The sequence below is a fragment of the Crotalus tigris genome, unplaced genomic scaffold, assembly GCF_016545835.1.
Source record: "Crotalus tigris isolate CLP2741 ecotype Arizona unplaced genomic scaffold, ASM1654583v1 scf7180000018368.3068619, whole genome shotgun sequence".
Classification (NCBI taxonomy): domain Eukaryota; kingdom Metazoa; phylum Chordata; class Lepidosauria; order Squamata; family Viperidae; genus Crotalus; species Crotalus tigris.
Window position 1 is genome coordinate 2,174,375 of NW_024096968.1, and position 20,941 is coordinate 2,195,315.

The 20,941-nt window shown below is 33.2% G+C and overlaps 1 protein-coding gene across 3 annotated transcripts in view; it reads left to right on the top strand.

Annotated features, from left to right (window-relative positions):
* The window catches only part of MYOM1 (myomesin 1), a 71,408-nt gene that overhangs the window by 38,799 nt on the left and 11,668 nt on the right, over positions 1-20,941 (top strand). For 2 of the 3 annotated variants that reach the window (XM_039351024.1, XM_039351026.1), the window contains exons 15-27: positions 383-566; positions 1,047-1,221; positions 2,233-2,354; positions 3,147-3,464; positions 5,780-5,976; positions 7,014-7,140; positions 7,516-7,700; positions 8,420-8,534; positions 13,123-13,279; positions 14,049-14,155; positions 14,702-14,746; positions 17,855-17,991; positions 19,201-19,345. In XM_039351024.1, the coding sequence (XP_039206958.1) occupies positions 383-566; positions 1,047-1,221; positions 2,233-2,354; positions 3,147-3,464; positions 5,780-5,976; positions 7,014-7,140; positions 7,516-7,700; positions 8,420-8,534; positions 13,123-13,279; positions 14,049-14,155; positions 14,702-14,746; positions 17,855-17,991; positions 19,201-19,345 (2,014 nt within the window). The remainder of the gene's footprint in view (positions 1-382; positions 567-1,046; positions 1,222-2,232; positions 2,355-3,146; positions 3,465-5,779; positions 5,977-7,013; positions 7,141-7,515; positions 7,701-8,419; positions 8,535-13,122; positions 13,280-14,048; positions 14,156-14,701; positions 14,747-17,854; positions 17,992-19,200; positions 19,346-20,941) is intronic. The other variant, XM_039351027.1, reaches the window with a different exon arrangement.

A 20,941-nucleotide genomic window follows, 5' to 3' on the forward strand; every position in this document is an offset into this window, starting at 1 on the left:
CTTGCACATTCAGATTTTACTTTAGATTGTGACAGAAATGCTGGAAAACAGATGGAGTTACTTGAAAAGAAAGATTAAAACTCATCAGAATATTTTGGAGTAACACCCTGTTCTTTGCCAGCTAATGTAAAAGTGATCAAAAGAGGGATGTTTTAAATTCCCATCATTTTCTTATATATTCTATTTTTAAAAAATAACTGCTCTGGGTATGTACAACTAAAAATGCATAGTAGAATTAAGCTATTATTGGTCATGCTCCAGATTAATAATGAACTTCATTAAGCATTATTTAAAGGGGAGGTTGTTTGCTCATATTAGAGAAAAGTCTGTGATTTTCGGCTAAAGAGACTGGTCTTTTCCAATCCTGAAATTTTTATTTTAGTGTGTTGCAGGAACAGAAAATTGGCAAAGAGTGAATACTGAGATCCCAGTAAAGTCTCCTCGCTTCGCACTTTTTGACTTAGCTGAAGGGAAATCCTATCAATTCCGTGTTCGCTGTTGTAATTCAACTGGAATTGGTGAGCCCTCTGAGGCCACTGAAGCCACTGTGGTTGGTGACAGACTTGGTAAGTACACAGTGAAGGACACTCCAATATAATGTTGATTGTTGGCTTACATGTTGCTACTCCAGTGCTATTAGAGAGACTGTTCAATTATCAGGGTTTCTGCCTACCTTATAAAGCTGGTACTCAGGGTTCCCTTGATTAAACATTGTAATCTTTCAAGATCTGGCAGCATGCTTTCTCTGTCATGGTGCCTTCCTTCATGGAATGAGATCATATGGTGCCTAAGGCTGTTCTAGAAGTCCTTGAAAACTGATTGTTCCTCTGAGTGGTTATGATCCACCTGTTAGAAGGGTATTTTTAAATAATATCTGCTGTCCAGCTGGATGTTATTCATGTATATTTCATATCATACATTATATTTTGTAATGTTTCCTTTAAATGGTATGCCATTAGAGTTCTAAATGCAAACAAAGAAACAAATAAAATATACTGCAATTAAAGTAGGAATGCTATGCTCTAATGGTTTATCTTTCCCTCTAGATATTCCTAGCCCACCAAGCAACATTATACCCACCCGAAATACAGATACGTCAGTAGTTGTCACTTGGACAGAATCTGAAGATGCAAAGGAATTGGTGGGATACTACATAGAAGCAAGTAAAGTAGGGTCTCGTGATTGGGTGCCATGCAACAATAATCCTGTGAAAGGCACAAGGTAATAGATTGTACAATTAAGTATCATTTCCGAAATAATATTTGAAAAGGGGCAAAAAAGGAAAAATATTACTGGTACATGAATGTTCAGTAACTGGATCCCTCCTGAAAAGTGGCATAAATGAAATATTTTGTTGAGTTGTAATTTTGTAAAACTATGTGACTTATGGTTGCCAATTTTTTTTCTTGGCACCGATGTATTGGATATCCCATTTTTTTATTCCCTGCATTCTATTAGTCTTGCATATATCAACACAAATAATTTAAATAATTTAACAACCGCATATAAATTCTGTTTATATACTGAAGAACTGCTCTTAAATCTTGTATATGCCCTAAATTCTTGCAATGCATATGAAGCCTCAAATATGCTAATTCCAGGACCCACAAGAGAGCACTTTTTCTCAATATCACACTAATGATTTGTACCATTATGTCAGCATTTTAACCATAACAAATCATGAACAATAAAATAATATATGTTATTGCAACCAAAACAACATATATATTATTTGTAAAGTACTGTATCATAAGTAGGCCCATTTCAGAGTAAATTATTTTAAGAGCATTGTGCTTAAGTTCACGTAAACAAGTAAAATCATTCAAATTATTGACCCGTTTGGCATTTTGTGGTGAGATTTTTGTGAACTTTTAAAGGATTACTGTTCAGGTGTTTCTATATATGTATATTGTGTTATATAAGAGGCATGAGCAAGGATTTGTTCATTGCCCCTCCATAAATTTAGGCATTCGGGCAATCAAGATCCTTGATTGTAGTCCTACTATCCCCTGTCCCCTTGATGAAGAAGAGACAAGGAAGATAAAAAAAAAAATTATTAAGTAATTTTGAAATGGACTGTGCCATTTTTATATTCTTTGTAATCCTACCATATTACTTAAGAACCTTGTGCTTTATTTCGTATAAGAAATTGTTTGTGTAAAGAATGAAACGCTGTATAGCAGTGTTTTAATTAATTTAATTTAATTTAATTTAAACATTGATTTACTTAAGATTCACTTGTCATGGACTTACAACTGGAGATCACTACATTTTCCGTGTCAGAGCTGTTAACGCAGCTGGATTAAGTGGGTATTCAAAGGAATCAGAAGCCATTGAAGTCAAGGCAGCAATTGGTAAGCAATGCACTGTTCCAATAGCAAAAATTCAAATCAACATTATAATTATATCTAGATTAACTTCAGTATTCCACATTGAATATGCATTGGTAATGTTTAATATTTCACTTCCATCATTTCATAGTCATCCAAGCATAAGCACTTGTAGACTGCTCACCTTCACCATCTCAGACATCTTTGGGTGTGTTCCTTGTAACTCTGTATAAAAAGTATGTTCATCGTCTTATTACTTGGAAATCATCTGGCAAACTGATCCCATAATGTAGTACTTATCTAATTTCTAACATGCTATCACTTGGGAGATTAAGTTGATTAATCCATTAATCCAATTTACTTCGTTGTTAACTATTCTCATATTAATCCAATTTACTTCCTTGTTAACTATTCTCATATATTCATGATCTTGCATGTTGCTTAACAAATTAAAATAATTAATATACCAATAATTTTATATTTAGTTTGACTCAATTTTAAACATCTACTCAATGATTCATAATTCTGAGGCTGCTTAAATAGATCATATAACTAATCCTCCATTCCAAAAACTATAGAACTTTTTTTGAAGATAATGGAAGGTCTTTTGGTGGACCATTCATAGAAATATTAACTGCATTAACTATCTTAGATTAAAATTCATAGAATCCAGCCATATCACATGTTGTCTGTAGCTAATGCTTTAATGTCCCTTCGTTGTCCTGCTTTGTCTCCATTTCTTCATTTTGTTCAATAACGGAGAATTGGGAATGAACTCTAATTTCAAATGTCTTTGTTATTTTCTGGCAATTATAGGGGGAGGATTGCTTCATGGTGTCTGTCCTGGACTAAGGGATAAAACTGATGGACTAACAGACCGCACTGTCAACTGGGAAGGCATGCATGAGTCCTCCCAGCCTATCTTTGACACAGATGCTTTGTTAAATTGCAATGCTAAACCCAATAGGCAAAAAATGCCCAGTAGCTCTGATAAGCAGAGGAGTCCATCAGACAGGAAAGTGAGTGATACAGTTCCTACTCCTTCATCACAAAAGGCAACTACCAAGCACCCACGTAAGTCTGTTCCTGGGGATCGTTCAACACTGAAGAAAATTCAAAAGAAATACAATATAGGTGAGCTTTGATCATATGCAGTGATTTCACCTTATTAGCTCCTTCATTTCAAACAGTTATAATCTGTGATCATCCAAGTTGCAAATAGACATCTTTGCCAATGCTACATTTGGATCATCTCCATCTAATAAATGCTCAGCTTCCATCAAAGCTCATTACATATAAAGAGGTAACCGAGGCTATGACACATTTATATGTTGCATCTAACCTCAAGCTTGCATGTTGCATTTATTTGCTAATTTGGTTAGATTAATGTTTACTATGTTATTATTAAGAGATAATATATATCGTATCTAAAATACCATGGTAACATTTAGTGCCATTTAAACATTCAGTTCTTATGGCCTTATTTTGTAGTACTACCAAAATTTCTAAGAATTTTTAATTTCTTCCAATTCTTCATAACAGAAAATAAAATAAAATTACACATATAATTATTAATTAATATAATATCAGTCATTTTCTGTTAGAAACGTACAGTGCACTGATAACTTTTTAGCTGAAAAACACGGTAAATATTCTTTGAAGAAATATTGAATACATTGCATATTTGCATATCTCAAATCATCAGTACATTGCCCAAAACATTGTAAAAGAATATCTAAGGAGAAGAACTCCCAGTTATAACTAACTTTCATATTCAGAAAGAAATAAGTCCAAAATGTTTAAATTTGGATGGACTGAAGACAGTCACTATCTAGCAATGGTTATGAACCGGTCATAATCAGGAATAAATTATTAAAGAGATTGACAAAATATTTTGTACACCTCATCTTTTAAGGTTGCTGCTGTTTAGAGGTCTAACTACCATAATATTTTACCAATGGCCATGGTGACTGGAACTATCCTGGTATAATTATATACATGGAACATACCAAAAGTAAATTTAATCTAAATTATCAGTTTACTGTTTATAAAAGAATACAAGCCACAAGATAATACACAACAATATATAAATAAAAAGTAAGTGAAAGTTTCCCAATAATGTAACTATTTAGCCAATGAGTAAATGTACGAGAGAATAGAAACAAATTACACAAATTTAAGTAATTCTATGGAAGTGATTTATGAACATTTAATATTTTTTCTCTAGCTGGTTCAGTTTCTATTACCAAAAGAATTTGAAATATTCATATACTGTATATGAAGTGACTCAGCCTATTTATTTGATGTTACTTTTTATGGAAAGATAAACCCAAAAGCAGTGTTCTTGATTAGATTTGTATTAAAAAACGTTTCTGTTTTTAATTTACCAGGTTATATGCAGCTTCCAGTACTATAGCTAGAAACCATACTTAAAACCTAAATAAATGATGTATATTAAAAGTATTTAGAAAGTTAGTGAAAAAATAATGGACTTATTTTGCAAATGTCACGGAGAAGCAGAGAGGAATGGCTAAAAAAAATGATCCATGTGTTAGTCTGGCATGTGCTGAAAAACCTTTGCTCTAGATGGCACTGTTTGTTTTTTTAAAAAAAATTCTTTCACTAATGTTTTCCTAAGCAACTCTTTTTCATAGATATTACTGTGATTCTTCAGGTAATTCTCTTTTCTAGTTAAAAAAATAAGAAAGCATTTTTGCAAAAAGATTCAACAACTGGAAAACAGGATTCTGAGCAAACTACATCCAAGATATGATGGCCTATGGCATTTTCATGCACTTTCAAGATCAGGAAGGCATTGCAAGGAAAGAGAAGGCATATTAGATGTCAATGGAGGTGGATAGAGATTTATTTTTTTTCTCCTTGCTGTCTTCAAAAATATAGCTTCAAATATTTTCATTTGTATGTGAGTTGGATTGCTGTGATGGACATTTACTGTGTGCAAGGTAGGTGTAATGGAGATGTGATATTAGAGCATTATGAATACTAAAAATTAAGAGTGGGAAAAAGAGGAAAAGAAGACAAAACATCTGTGAAACAATATGCTTGGATTCAACAAAAGAGTATTTGTATACACACACACACACACACACACACACATTATATACACATACACACATACCCACATTCCACTAGTTTATCTATTTTTTTAAAAAATGTCATTATTGTGAAATAGAGCTAAAATCATTTTGCTCTACAATATTCACTCCATAATATATTACTTTTTAAATAACCTATCTTAATATTTTTACTTACAGAATATGGAGTTTAGAGAAGCCTATATTTCTTATTGGAAATGTGTTTCAATTAGTTACATGATTTTTGTTTGAAGGAAGGAAACTCCAGGATAAATTATAAATGACTCTATACAAAAGTTTGATTGGATAACTGAATATTTCTATCCTAATACTAAATTATTCATCATAAAACAGCACCGCCATCTCCACCATATGACATCACAGTCCTTGAAAGTGTTCGTGATTCAATGGTTCTTGGATGGAAACAGCCAAAAGTTATTGGTGGAGCTGAGATCACCGGCTATTATGTGAATTACCGGGAAGTGATTGGTGGAGTACATGGAGAATGGAAGGAAGCTAACATTAAAGCCATTAGTGAAAGGGCATATAGGGTAAGAGAGTTTTATGTTTCTAGACTTGTGACTGCTACCTAATATGGGGTATTCCACAGTGTCACCAGCCCCAGCTTAAAATTTTCCTTTTATTAATATCAAGTTGATTTATGTTAGAATCCAAACCTATAACTGGATTGTTTTATCATGTGAGTAATGTTTTAATTATATCCATAATATTTAGATTCATTAACTAAAATAATTGTCCTTTAAAAGGTTTTGTATTATCAAAGATATCTATTCTTAGTCTTGAATTTTTTTCTCCAGATATAAAGGACCATTTTGATCACTATTGGCTTATCAGCTTGGTTAATAAGGTCTTTTCTTATTATTCATGATTTTCAAATACAGTGCTAATGTAATCTACTATTTTTTTCCCAAAAATATGTCACTTCTTGTCAAGTAGTTGTTCTTACAATTGTCGTGTTCTAAGATCTGTAATTTTCAAAAAGCAGTATTGGTTTTGACTATGAGGCTAGTAGATAGATAGATAGATAGATAGATAGATAGATAGATAGATAGATAGATAGAGACAGAGAGATAGACAGACAGACACATTGAATAATAAAACAAAATTGAGACTTCCAGTAATTTTCAAGGTTAATATATTATTGGATATATACATCAGTGCTATATAATTTTGTACATACACATACATACACATATACAAACATTAATAAAAAAGAACATAGGATCTTAAGCATTATTATTTTTTCTACGTCAGTAGAATCAGCAGCCCCCAACCTTTTGGGCATCAGGGACTGATTCTGTTGAGAGAGGTTTTTCCGTGGACCAGAGGGGGTGTGGTTCGTGTGCTACCTGCATCCCGTGATGGGGCTTCGCTTCTTTGCATGGCCCAGTTTCTGGCATGCTGCGGCCTGGTGCCAGTTCACGGACCAGGATTGGGGGTCCCTGATTTAAACTATTTAACATTTCAGCAATATTTATTTTTAAAACAATAAAAATTGTTTTTACTTTTGTTTACTCCATTATAGGACAATGTATTAACATGTTGTATTGTTCCAATTATGTGGCAGATAAATGATTTGAAGGAGAACATGACATACCAATTTCAAGTGGCTGCAGCTAACATAGCTGGGCTTGGTGTACTTTCTCCTGCTACCCAATCCTTTAAATGTGAAGAATGGACCATTGCTGTTCCAGGTTAGAATCAGGAGTGGAGCTTCAGATGAAGGAAGGGAGGAAGAAAGGAAGGAAGGGAGGGACTGCTGATTGTATTAGTAAATTCTTTGCTAGTCACTTTCTGAATTGATTAGAAAAATTTGACACTGGAACTTGGGTGGGCAATCCTTGGTCCTAATCACTTTTGTATAAATTCCAAATCCTCAAAGCCTATTATTAAAATTAATATTTTCTTCCTTTCCATCTATTTCCTACTGCCCCCTTTTTCCAGAAATCTTCCAAGCACACAATTAAAATCGATTCAGTTACATTTTTTCTGTATAATAACTGTTTTGTCTATACACTAATAATAATTACTATAGTTTTCTATGTATTGTTGTTTTTCCTAATTTTCAGGACCACCCCATGATTTGTCATGTAATGAAGTTAGGAAAGACTCCATAGTTTTATTATGGAAACCACCAATTTATGTTGGCCGAAGTCCTGTAACTGGTTTTTATGTTGATGTGAAACCAACAAAACAATCAGATGATTGTTGGAAGAGTGTGAATGAAAAACCTATTACAAACAAATTTTTAAAGGTATACTGATGTAGATTAAAAAAATCTGTACTTATGTACATACTTATACTAATATTTTATTTTGTATTCTTTTGGGGTTTAAATTTATTTGGCCTTTCCATAAAAGTTAAATTATTACAGTTAGACTTGGAAAATTTTTGATCTACTATATCAAAACCAGAAATGTTATTCAAGAAATGGGCAAATTAGATATCATGGCAATGGTTGTTGAAGAAATAAATATTTAGGACAATGAGTTTTCTACTCATCTTTTTTTTTCTTCATTTTTGTTTACCTTTATCAAGGAAAAATGATAACTAAGTATAGTAGTAATTAATAATATAAAAAACAAACATCTTAATGATCACATTAAAGTAGTCACCATTGTAGTTTTTTCTTGGATCAATCTTGTTACTGGTTAAATTAATGTTTGATTTTAAAATAAATATATATGTATAATGCTTGTGGTATCTGTAGTTCTATATTTCTGTAGTTCTACAGTTCTTTCCAGTGATGTCCAGTTTAATTGTAAATTCCTATTCCAGCCCAGTGGAGAATAAACCTACAAGTAGGAAAAGCATGAATTTTGATTAGGATTGTAGAAATTGTCTGATAACCTAAGTAAGCCCTATTATTATACTTATTTATAGACTCAAGTGGCTTTAATTAATTCTGCATCATCTGCAAGTGGCGCATAGTAAACATTTTCATAGGTGATTTCTCTATATTGATGTCTTTAGATAAGTGGCCTCAAAAAAGGCACCAGTTATGTGTTCCGTGTACGAGCAGCAAATAAAGCTGGAGTTGGGAAGCCATCAGATCCTACTGACCCTGTAACGGCAGAAACCCAACCAGGTTTGTTGATTTTGCTTGATGAAAAGTTTAAATAGATATTAGAGTGATTGACAACATATAGTGATATTAATTTAATTTAATTAATTATTATAGTTATTAAAAGAAAACATACAAACAGACTGTAATTACTACTTCCTTTCCTCTTCTAGTTGAAGGCGTTATATTTGTCACTTCCTGGAATATCTGATGTATAAGCAAAAAAAACATCAGAGAAATTGTAGAGTAATATAAAGGTCGCTGTTTCCTATAGAAACACTATATAAATAAGTTTCTTTTTGTATATTCTCTCTAGCAAAGATGATAGGGAGAGGACATAGACTACTTACCAACTTTTATCATCTTTTCATAACATTGCCAGTATTATGAAAATGTAACCCAGGAATCTCTCTTTCAGAAATTGCTACTTGAAGCATAGCCTTTTATAACTGACAGATGAAAATTTTGTCGATGTGCAGTCCAACATTTTTGGGTATGGCATCCAGTGTGCTGAAAACTACTAGGTTTCCTCCAGGTCCTCCTCTTCTCCAATACTTTGTCTTCTATTATGCCATCCTCTAGTTTTGTTACATCAGTTATCTACAGTTTTCTCTGTTCAGTCAGTTTAACTCTGGTGTGTTACGAGCCAAAACTTTATCAGTTTGTATTCAGAAATGCCACAATATTTTCACCTGCTCATTATTTACTACTTTTTATATATATTTCCACTAATTTTTCATTACTGGCACGCAATAATTTTTACAGATATTCTAGTGCAGTGGTGGCAAACCTATGGCACAGGTGCCAGAGGCGGCACTCAGAGCCCTCTCTGCGGGCACGCGTGCCATCGCCCCAGTCCTAGGCCTTCAGCTGGGTTTTATAAAACCTTTTCACTTTAGGCCTCCACCGCCATGTGCAAAAAAAAAAAAAAAGGTTCAATCAGTCAATTTCAACTTCTCGTGGGGAAAAAAAAAGATCTTGCAAAGTTGGAATTGATTGATTGAACTTTTTAGTCCCACCCAGTCTGCTGTTACCATCACAGCCATGCCCACCCAATGAACCATGCCCAGCCAATGGGCCATACCCTGCCAATGGGCCACGCCCAGCCAATGGGCCACACCCACCCGGCACTCGACGATGCATAAATGGGTTTTGGGTTGCAGTTTGGGCACTCAGTCTCTAAAAGGTTCACCATCACTGTTCCAGTGAATCATTTTGGTGACTATGTTATACTGTATCATTGTAGTTAATGTTAATATAATCTTCTTGCATGAGTTCAGTGTATGATCTACTGTTTTTCTGCTTCTTTGCACAATCTGCACTTTGAATCATTTGATGATCTTTCAGTTTTGACTTTAATCGCATTAGTTTGAATAGCTTGCTCTTGAGCAGCCAAAATTAAGCCTTTCATTTCCTTTTTTTAATGTTCCAGTTGTAAGCCATTATCAGGTTTTATCTTTATCGACCTTCCTCTTGATCTTTAGTAGAAATTGATAATGTGATGCTTTTCCTTGCCAGCATTCTGTTCATGATTTTATTATATTATTTTTATATCCATGTTTCACTATATTGTAATTTTAAACTTGGTCAATGCTTGTTCTTGGCTGTCTTTTACATAATCAGCCGATATTCTTCTTCAAAACATTTTTTTAGACTTGAAATAAACCTCTGAACTGATTTCTGTGAGTCTGATATAATCAATCAATATCACTAGGGGGATGTAGTACATAGTGAATAGTCACTGGTTTTCTTTGGGTTTTTTGGTCCAAACTGTCCAGTTCTACTTGTGTCCAATTAATAATTCCAGCAGTTATCATATCACATTACAGGCAGGCTTCAATGGTGTTGATGGCTTCAGTGGTGTTTCCACCATTCAATTTTATTCTTAGCAGTTTTCTCACTCACTGGGTGTATTCTTTACTAATTGCATGTTTTAATTTGTCAATGTTTGATGTTATTGAACTGCCAGTTATTGAAATGCCAGTTTTTAAATTTTATTTTTATTTCTTTATATCCTGCCTTTATTATTATTTTTATAAATAACTCAGAGTGGTGGACACACACAATATACTCCTTCCTCCTCCTATTTTCCCCACAACAACAACAACCTTGTGACATGAGTTGGACTGAGACAAAAATTACCAGCCAGCTTTCATGCCTAAGGTGATACTAGAATTCACACTCTCCTGGCTTCTAGCCTGGTGTCTTAACCATAAGGCAAACTGGCTGTCAAATATACTTGTATATACTCATATGTACAAAATACTTATAGGTTTCATTCTGATGATTCACGATGGTTTGGCCTTTTGCCATTTCAATTCCATTATTATTCACGATTTTACTGTGATTTACTGCTATAGTAGCATATTTCTCTAGTCCGAATTCCATTAATATATTTGTGCTAAAAATTTGTATGGTAGTTTTCAATGACTAGATTTCAATTTCTGATTTTCCATAAAGCTTTGGAACATTCACATAAAACATACAGTATGTGGAGAGTTTATTAGCATATTTTGCTGTTTGATAGCCAAGATTTGTTTTCTTTAAAATCACTAAAAGTGGGATCACAGCAATGGTAAATAATAAGGGTGATAATGAATTGTCCTGAAAGATCCCACTCTTAATGCTGACAAGTCCATATTTTCATACCAACCACCAATTCTGTCTTCATTATTTTTGCTATAAACACTTTATTGTTTTTATTGACACCAGTTGTTTGCAAACATTTGATGATCCAACTATGTTGTAATGAATCAAGTACCTTTTTGTAATCAATCCATATCACATATAAATTGGTTTTTTGGTTTTTGCAATTCTGCAAAACCATTTTATCAATTAGAAGTTTATTTTTGTGCCTCTACTTGTCCTTTTATTTACTTTCTGTTTTATTGAAAGTTGCTACTATCTTCCAAATAACATTGGTTGTTGTCTGTTATTATACCTGTAAGCAATTTAAACTATTAAATGTTGGAGATGTGGTTGTATGGACGCTACTTATTATCATATTTGGTGGTCGTGCAGAGAGATAAAAGCATTCTGGATTAAGATATGGTGGAATATCCAGAGAATTTTTAAAAGGAGGGTAAAATTTACTCCACAATTATTTTTGTTAGGTATAGTTATTGATTGTGATACAAAGGAGGTTATATTGATGTTAAATTTGATTACAGCTGCGAGGCTGTTAGTAGGACAATATTGGAAGAAGGAATCTTTGCCTACATTGCAGGAATGGTTTCTTAAAGTGTCTCATTTGGCGGAAATGGCAAAGATTTCGGCTTTCTTAAAGGGTCAAACGCAAGAGAAATTCCTTGCTGTTTGGGATAAATGGATAAAATTCATACAATTTAAATTTGATATAAAAAATACTATATAGTTTTTTCATAATTTTTAACTTTATATATATATATATATATTCTATTTTATATTCTTTTTTTATATAAATATAAATTTTTTTAACTTTTTTTAATTAAGCCTATATTCTGCTCTGGGAGGCCCTGGGGGGGGGAAGGGGGGGTTTGGGTAGGGGTGGGGGAAGGGGGGTTTTGTTGGGTAATGTTTGTTTTTATTTGTATATGTTGTTTTTTGTTTTTGTATTGTCTTTTATTTTTTGTAAAATTTATAAAACTTTTTAATAAAAAAAAAAAATCTTCAGAAAAGCAAGTGATGCACAGGTCTCAACAACACCTAAATGGTCATATTAGGAAGACAACAATTATTTTAACCTGGTGTTCTAAAAAGAAGGGAAGAAAGATACAAAACACAGTCTAAATAAAACACATGGCTTTCTTGAAAAAATTAAAAGGTAGACAATACTTATTTAATTTCAAGTTAATATGGTTTCTGTGATGAGCTGCTGTGATGTGGTTGAGCATTCAGATTTCTTCAGCTCAGGTTGCTAACGGTGTCATATATAAAAAATCCTACGTGGTGGAAAACCTATCCTAAAATTTTCAGTATTCACCCTCGATATTAAACCAACCATTCAACAGATCTGATTAAATTACCTGATACATTCCGGTAGTCCTTGATTTATGACAATTTGTTTGATGGGTCAGTTAGGATGGCCTTGGAAAAAATGGCATATGATCCCTACTCGCACTTATAACTGTCACACCACGCTCGCAGTCACATGATCGCAATTTGGGCACTTGGCAACCAGCTCACGTTCACCAGTTGCAACATTCCGCAGTCATGCGTTCACAATTTGCAACCTTTTTTTGCCGGTTTCCAGCAAAAAATGCTCATTAGGGTAGCTGGATTCATTTAATAACCACTATAAAAATTGTCACAAAATTGCAACAACTCACAATAAAAATTCAGGTCCCAACTGAGGTCATACGTCAAGGACTACCTACCTGGGGGTGTATGTGAGTATTAAATTACAAATGCAGTTACCTCTTATAAATTTATACTGAAAAGACAACAACAACAATAAAAGCAAAAATCCAAAAAAAAAAAAACTATTAAATTATGCATGGGTAGTCTACAGAGATTCATAGTCTAAGACTGATGAAACGTAATCATTCAATTTCTTTCTTTCTTTTTTTCTTTCTCTCCCTTTCTCTTTCTTTCTTTCCCTCTTTCTTTCCTTCTTTTTTTTCTCTCCTTTTAGGGACAAAAGAAATTGTGGCTGAAGTTGATGACAATGGAGTAATTTCACTGAATTTTGAATGTGATCAGAGGACATCAGACTCTCAATTCATTTGGTCCAAGAATTATGAACCAATTGATGATGACTCTCGATTAGCCATTGACACCAAAGGTGGAAAGTAAGAATTACTATAAAGTTTATTTTCCACTTGTATGTTAGGTATTATTTTATTTGTAAGTTTAATTCATGTAATGGAATTTTAACTGTCATACCAAGAAAGCTTCCCCTCACCTCCTTTTCCCTGCACTTCCTTTTCCCTGCACTATAAGCCTCCCTCAACTTCTGAAGAGTTGAGATGTATGCTGAGAAAAAAGAAATAAATCTGCCAGCTTTGCACATTCTGATTCAAAATATGAGATATAATTCAGTAGATTGGTAGAATGATTGCTCTAAATCTGTATTTCGTTTAAAGGATTCCTCTCAAACAAAAAAATAATGGGTTCCATCTATACTATGGCTATTTGTTTTTCTCTTTGTGGCTTATACTAGGTTCAGCTGGATCAGTGAGAAAAGACATCCATAGATCTTCTTATGCTTGCGGTTTCTGGTTATCAATGTGTTTTTTAATATGAGGCTAGCTTTCAATTATTTGCTTGGTCTATTTGAAAAATAGACTGTAATGCTTGAGTTAGCATTTCCTCATGCACATGCCTATAAAACACAGCAATATTCCCCAGTCTAGTGCTTTCCAAGTATATTGGATTTTAACTTTTCTACTGGTAATTGTTAGGATGGGCCATGCTGATGGAGAATTGGTGATTTGAAACCCAACATAACAACAGAGCACTGAGTTAGGAAAGGTAAACTATAGTAAATGTAAGTGGACTTCCTTTCACATTTGTTTGAAACCCTATCTCTTCTGTGAACAATTTTTTTTTGTCTTAAAGGTCAAAAGCAATATTTAAAGATCTAAATGAAGAAGATTTAGGCATATATTCCTGTGCTGTAACTGACACAGATGGTGTCTCATCCAGCTATACAATAGATGAAGAAGGTAAGTCTTGATCTGTCTCTGATAATAAATATAAATCAAGATACATTTCAAAATAAACATAAGACTATGAACAATCATAAAAACAAAATGTGGGAATATTGATATATTTATATCCCACCTATTATTTTTATAAATAATTCAAGGTAGAGAGCATACTTAATACCCCTTCATCCTCTTATTTTCTATACAACAACAAGCTTGTGAGGTAAGTTGGGCTGTGAGAGAGTGACTGGCCCAATGACCCAGTCAATTTTCATACCTAAGGTGAGTATCCTGATTTGTAGCCTGGTACCTTAACCACTAGATCAAACTCGCTCTCCCTCACTCCCTCACTTTATCATCTTATCTATCTATCTATCTATCTATCTATCTATCTATCTATCTATCTATCTATCTATCTATCTATCTATCTAGTTATCTAGCTAGCTATCATCTATCTCTGTATATATGCACCAAAATATGACTTTTCTTATTAGCTATCATCTATCTCTGTATATATGCACCAAAATATGACTTTTCTTATCCCTATAATATATTGCTTTGCAGAAATGAAACGTCTGCTTGCACTCAGTCATGACCACAAGTTTCCTGGTAAGTAAAGAAAAATGAAGATAAATTCTCTACAGCATTTGTATTTCTGGACTATTTTAGCAAAATAATGTCAGGTCTCCTTTGCGCTGAGTTCAACTCCTGGTTACTGCAGGAAAGTGAAGTTCTTGGTGCTCTCTGGGCTTGTTTGCTCATGACATTTCTTTACACCGATACTGTATAGAGGTAATATGCCATTGTCTTTTTTGAGGATATATTTGCAACTTCCTAGTCTAGTCTACCAACCCAGTATATCCGGAATGTCTCCCAGGTACTTCCAAGTATTCAACAAGTCTAACCCTGCTTAGTTTTCCAAGGTCAATCCAAGTCAGCTAGGTGCCACCGCTTGCTGTGACTATCTTAGAACTGGCATTTGTAGATGGCAGTTTATAAAATAGTGAAATGAAAACCACTCCTGGGAGAAAAAGCAGAGGTCCTGTTGCTGACAGATTCTTATGTTATGAATGCCTGATCCCACAGACAGCAAAGCCTTTTCTATACCCTGGAGACTGGTACTTTGATTACTTTGATTATTCAGAATGCCTTCAGATGTTTTTAGCAAATATATTTAGATGTTCCAAAGAGCATTAAGAACCAACCTTCCTTGTCTTACTATTTTAAAATCATGTTTAATATATTTTTAATATGTATCTTGTTTATTTTATGCTTTATGGTAGAACAGGTTGCCAAACTTTCAGTAGGTTTAAATCTTTTCCATTCTAGTTCTGGATTTTAGCTTTTTTTTTCTGTTCTATTTTAGCCTAAAATATTCATAGCTAATTATATATAAGAGTTTAAAATTGCTGCAGTTCTGACAGTAAAAGACAAATAATATAGCAAAGAGTTTTTTTTTTATAGCATGGGCTGATGTAAGTACTAGCACATGTGGCTTTAAAATTCCTTGGATGTAGAAGCTATATGAGGTGATAGGATTGAATCATATTTCTTCTTTCACAAGTGAATTTCAGAACAGATGAAAAGTACTTTGTTTTCTTGCAATGAATTTTTCATGATCTCCCATTTTCCCCATGGTTCTTATGCAAAGAAAAGAACATGTTAAGTTACCATTTGCCATTGTAATTTATATTCCTGTTCTAAAAGACCAAAAGGAACAGAAAACAAAATTAAGCAATGATCTGTCCTACTTTCTCAGTACCTTGGATTCTTTTGCAACAGAGCTATTGCAGGAGATTCCTTGGACTGTGCTGCAGTTTCCAAGGAGATGTGATGCCAGACAGATTCTAAATTTGGGGACTGTTTATTCTGTTCTACTTCTGCAAAACACCACTCTTTTTATATCCCGTTGGGGAAGTAAAATAATATTGCAGATTAAGTTTTATACAACTTACAATGCTGGGCCATAATGTAGTTAACTATAAAGTAAATAAATTTCATTATGTGTCAGACTAGATATATTTTAAAATTATCTTTAAGTATATCTGGAATGTTTGAAAAAAATGAGCAAGGAGCACTTGTTTAGAGAATCAACAACTATAAGATTTTCTTCAGCAAGAACAGAGGAACGGAGTTATTCAAATGGTGTATTGCAGGGGTCTTCAAACTTGGCCCTTTTATGACTTGTGGGCTTCAATTCCCAGAATTCCTCAGCTAGCGTGCCTGGCTGAGGAATTCTGAGGGTTAAAGTCCACAAGTCAAAAAAGGGCCAAGTTTGAAGACCCCTGGTGTATTGGGAAGAGCCACAGATAATTACTCCTGCACCAATTCCATCCTCTGTTCCCATGCAAAGCTCATATTACATTTCCTACCAGAGAAAAGTAGTCATGATGTTTCTGTGTCGTTTCTCAGAATTATTTTTGCCTATCAATGTTGCTTTAGAAAAAAGTCCCTCCTCAAAATAATGTGTTAGAACTGTGATAGTCCTTTGTAGTACCTGCCATTTTTAGCCCTGCTTAAAAGGAGGAGATGCAGAGAAACAATGGTCAGTAGAGTGAAAGAGAAGGAAGTAGCAGCTATGAATTCTGAAGACATTATCAATTGTATAGATCAGGGGTCCTCAACTTTGGCAACTTTAAGACTTGTGGACTTCAACTCCCAGAATCCTCAGATCAACAACAGCTGTATAGATCAACAACAGCTGTTGATATTGCCATCCATAACATGGGCATCCAGAAAGAGGTGAACAATAGGAGAGAAATGGTAAAATGTGCACAATCCTGTTGTGATTTAAACAGAACTTTGGTTGTGACATTCCCATGCATGTTTCATCATCTCTATTAGCCTCTGTATATTTTACCAGGCAGATTATTTGCACAGGAAAGCTCTGCAATTGCAAATTCAGCAACATTATTATCGTTGTGAATAGAAAAAGGGGAAATGTATCTCAAAGAACTATTTGATTTAGCATGCTTGCAACAAATAAGAGTAAAAGCAACAAAATCATGATTGAAGGGCTATGTCACATCCTTTCATGTGTCAGTTATGGGTTTGCACGTCTAACTAGGAATCTTACAAACAACATATGAATAATATAGTTAACTTCACATATATCTCATATAGGTGAAATATACAATATATTGTTTGCATGATGTATCTAGGTATAAGGAAAACATGCAAAGGCACACACATATTAGTTAGGGACTTATTACCACACAATCTTGTTAACTCTGTACTTACAGAATTGCAAAAATGATTCTGACACTAATAGCAAAAGCAAATCTCACATATCTAATAAAATTAGAGTAATTACATACAATACAGGGAAGAAATATCTGTTAATTCTGCAAAACATGTTACTGCCATCTTTTACTAATAAAACAAGTCTTGATATCTTATTTTTGCAATATATAAATGTATGGATTCCAAATAGTATAGTTTTTCCCTCTTATCTGAATTACATTATATTGTATGTTTGAATCAAGCATCACCTATTTCAAGAACTATCTGCAGATAAATCAGTAGCAGATGAAGAAATTCTATCTTTCAAACAGAATGGATTAGAGAAATTAAATCATTGCACTAAATAATATATACAGAAAACAAAAAAATACATACATTTTCTGATAGCCATTCAATAGGAAATTGTCCATGCATATACAGAGTGTTTATGAACACAATGAAAAATCTTTTTGACATTATTTTCCTTTATTGCAGTTGTTCCTCTTAAGTCTGAATTGGCAGTTGAAATTTTGGATAAGGGACAGGTGCGATTCTGGCTACAAGCTGAAAAATTGTCTAGCAATGCCAAAGTCAACTTTATATTTAATGATAAGGAAATTTTCAATGGAGAGGTAAGCTAATGATTGCTCCTATCAGAAAATCATTGCTTGCTATTACTGAATTTTAAAATAAAAAATTCAAACATATTTCACCTCCCATATTACTTCTCAAACATTATTGTTTCAATCTTTATAACAATAGAAATACTGGCATTATATACTTTTGTTCTTGCTATATTTTTATAGTTATGATGTGTGATAGGCTGGGTACAATACTAGAAGAACAGGATATAATTAAACTGTTATGGCATTAAATATAAATAAAATCAAAGAATACAAATATGTGAAAATATATCAGTTTGGATTATACTGTGACATTGTGAGCTGTATTTCTTTCACACTTTTTCCATCATTCACAATAGCGCCTTTGGATCCTCTATCGATACATTATAAATCTAATTTGTGTGATACATTAATCCATTTAGTCTGTTATTGTATCTGAACAAGAAACACCTGATTTCCTATTCTGTCCTCCATACCCAAAGCCAAATACAAAGTGGAATTGTTCCCAACACACTTGAAAACTGCTATGCCCATTTCTTTTTCATCCCCTGCATCACACAGGACAAATTCTTTGTTGATCCAAAACGTTTAGGGGAAGACAGCCTTACTCTAACTTATGAATAGTGACTATGATGCTGATTGGGCCACCATATATCTGGTTTTATTTTTAATTTTTGTGATGGGTAGCACTGCAAGAGTAGTTAGAGAAATGGTTAGGAGAGAGAGAGACTTTGAAAATGAGGGTAATAAGAATCATGCACTGTGGTTCATATACCCATGAATATCTGAATGAGTAACACAAATGCTGCCTTGCCACTGGATCAAATGCGGAATCTCCTGCTCCTCCTTCTGCATTTTAAATAGATTGTTTTCATTTTTTCAATGTATTTCATGTCATGCTTATTTATTCAAACTTTTATTTGTAAGGGGAGTTACTTTCAGGTTGATATGATAGCTGGTCACTTAGTCCTATGCATACATGTATTTATTTGGTGACTTGTTTTTCCTGAGTTTCATTCAGGATAAATTTGCACATGTGCCCAAAGCCAAGTGAGTGTGATTATGAAATGGAGCAATTACATTACATTTGAACTGTCAAAGCAAGAACATCCAATGTTAACATCTTGGAAATTGCTATCAAATTATTTAAAGACTTATAAAAGATTACACTTCCAGATTGGAAAACGAAATTTCTCTTTGTAATATTTGTTATTAAAGAAATACAAGATGAAGAGTGATCATAATTCTGGTATGATTGAAATGTTTATGAATAAACTTGATGATGCGGATGAAGGTACATATACCTTTCAACTTCAAGATGGAAAAGCAACCAATCAATCCAGTTTAGTGTTAATTGGTGATGGTAAGATCTTCTGATTTATTTTTCTTTTTTAAAAGACTGTAGCCTAAAGTTGAATAGTTGAAAATATTGAAATACTTGATAAACGTGGAATAATGTTGATGTCCTGTCTTTTCAGATCCTTTATTTAGTTAATTCATCCTGTGTTTAATTAGAAAAATAAATAAGAAAAATAATTATTGAAGTAATGTGTATAATCTACAAGATTTAGTTTGTATTCTGAGTGATTCAGAAAACAGTCTGTTTTATCTCAAAGTGATTTAGAGCTACCTTCATCCAACCTCTTTTATTCTTTATTTTATTCAAGATCTGAATCTTGGTTCAAAAATACAACTCTCCCATTAACTGGCATTTAAGATCAAGAAGCAGCAATATCTTTATATTTGTTTTTATATAATTACATTAAATTTACAAGAATATTAAGTCTTTTTTAGCAAATTAAACTTCCAGAAATTGAGTGATTTGCTATAGAAGCTTTTAGGTTTTAAGGCTTAAAAAGAGGGAAAATATACCATTTTTTAATTTCTTGCTTGAACTTGAAAGCAAAGTTGACCTTTCTAAGAAGATCACATATGTCAAGTTTGAAATTAATAGATGCAGAGGAAATTTTTTGGAGGGGCAGAGGCAATTGTTATGGAAATGGCATACATTTTAGAATTCACAAAAAAAACCCTTATCAAACACAAATTTAAGATGGAGAGTAGCGGTGGTTCTTGTATAATTCATGAATTTCAGACTGTAACCAGTTTTCAACAGTGTGGACTGTTTTTTTATTTGGTTTTGTATGAAAATGATATATTTCATACATATGACAAACTTGAAAATTCACAGGTGAAGAATGTCTAGGGAGCTATGATCAATAAAAACAACTTGTTTCTTTTGTTTTTTCCTCATTTAGAAATAGTGCATTTAGGAAAAGGCTTATGCAATAGATGTATTGCAGAAGCGGAAAGAATTGGCCACCAAATATTTCCCACCCAACCGTATAACTTCTCAAATCTCAGAAATCTTTTTCCTCTTTTGTTCCTGAAAGTTAGAAAAAAATTACAGGAACATTAAATGTTATAACAGGCCCATTTGATATTATTTAATATTCTTCTTAAAAAGAATTGTGTTTGATAGGCCTGCTAAAATTTATTCATTGTAATAGTTATCCCAAATTTCTGCCAACACCATCATCATTTCAATGTCCTATCAAATGTGTGAATTGTAGTATAGTTTTATAAGGACTCTATAGCTGGAAGAGTTCAACTTCTTTTCATAAATCTTTGATGTCTGTCCATATCAGATTGACTTTAGTTGAATTCAAAAAACAATATATATATGTTAATAATGATCCTTAAAATCTGTATAATAATGATGAATTTACTAATAAATATTTATAGAAAGAAATTCTATAAATGCTGAAAAACATATTTATAGGTTATGATCAAAAGATATTTATGTCCAGTTCCTCATTTTCAGTTGTATCTGTTCAAACAGCAGCTTCCTATGTTACAAAACAAGTTATGAACAGGAAATTTAAGAAAAGACAAAACATAATTGTGTAGTGTTTTCAGAGGAGGAAGCATTTTAGTTGTACTTTTTAAATCATGTCCA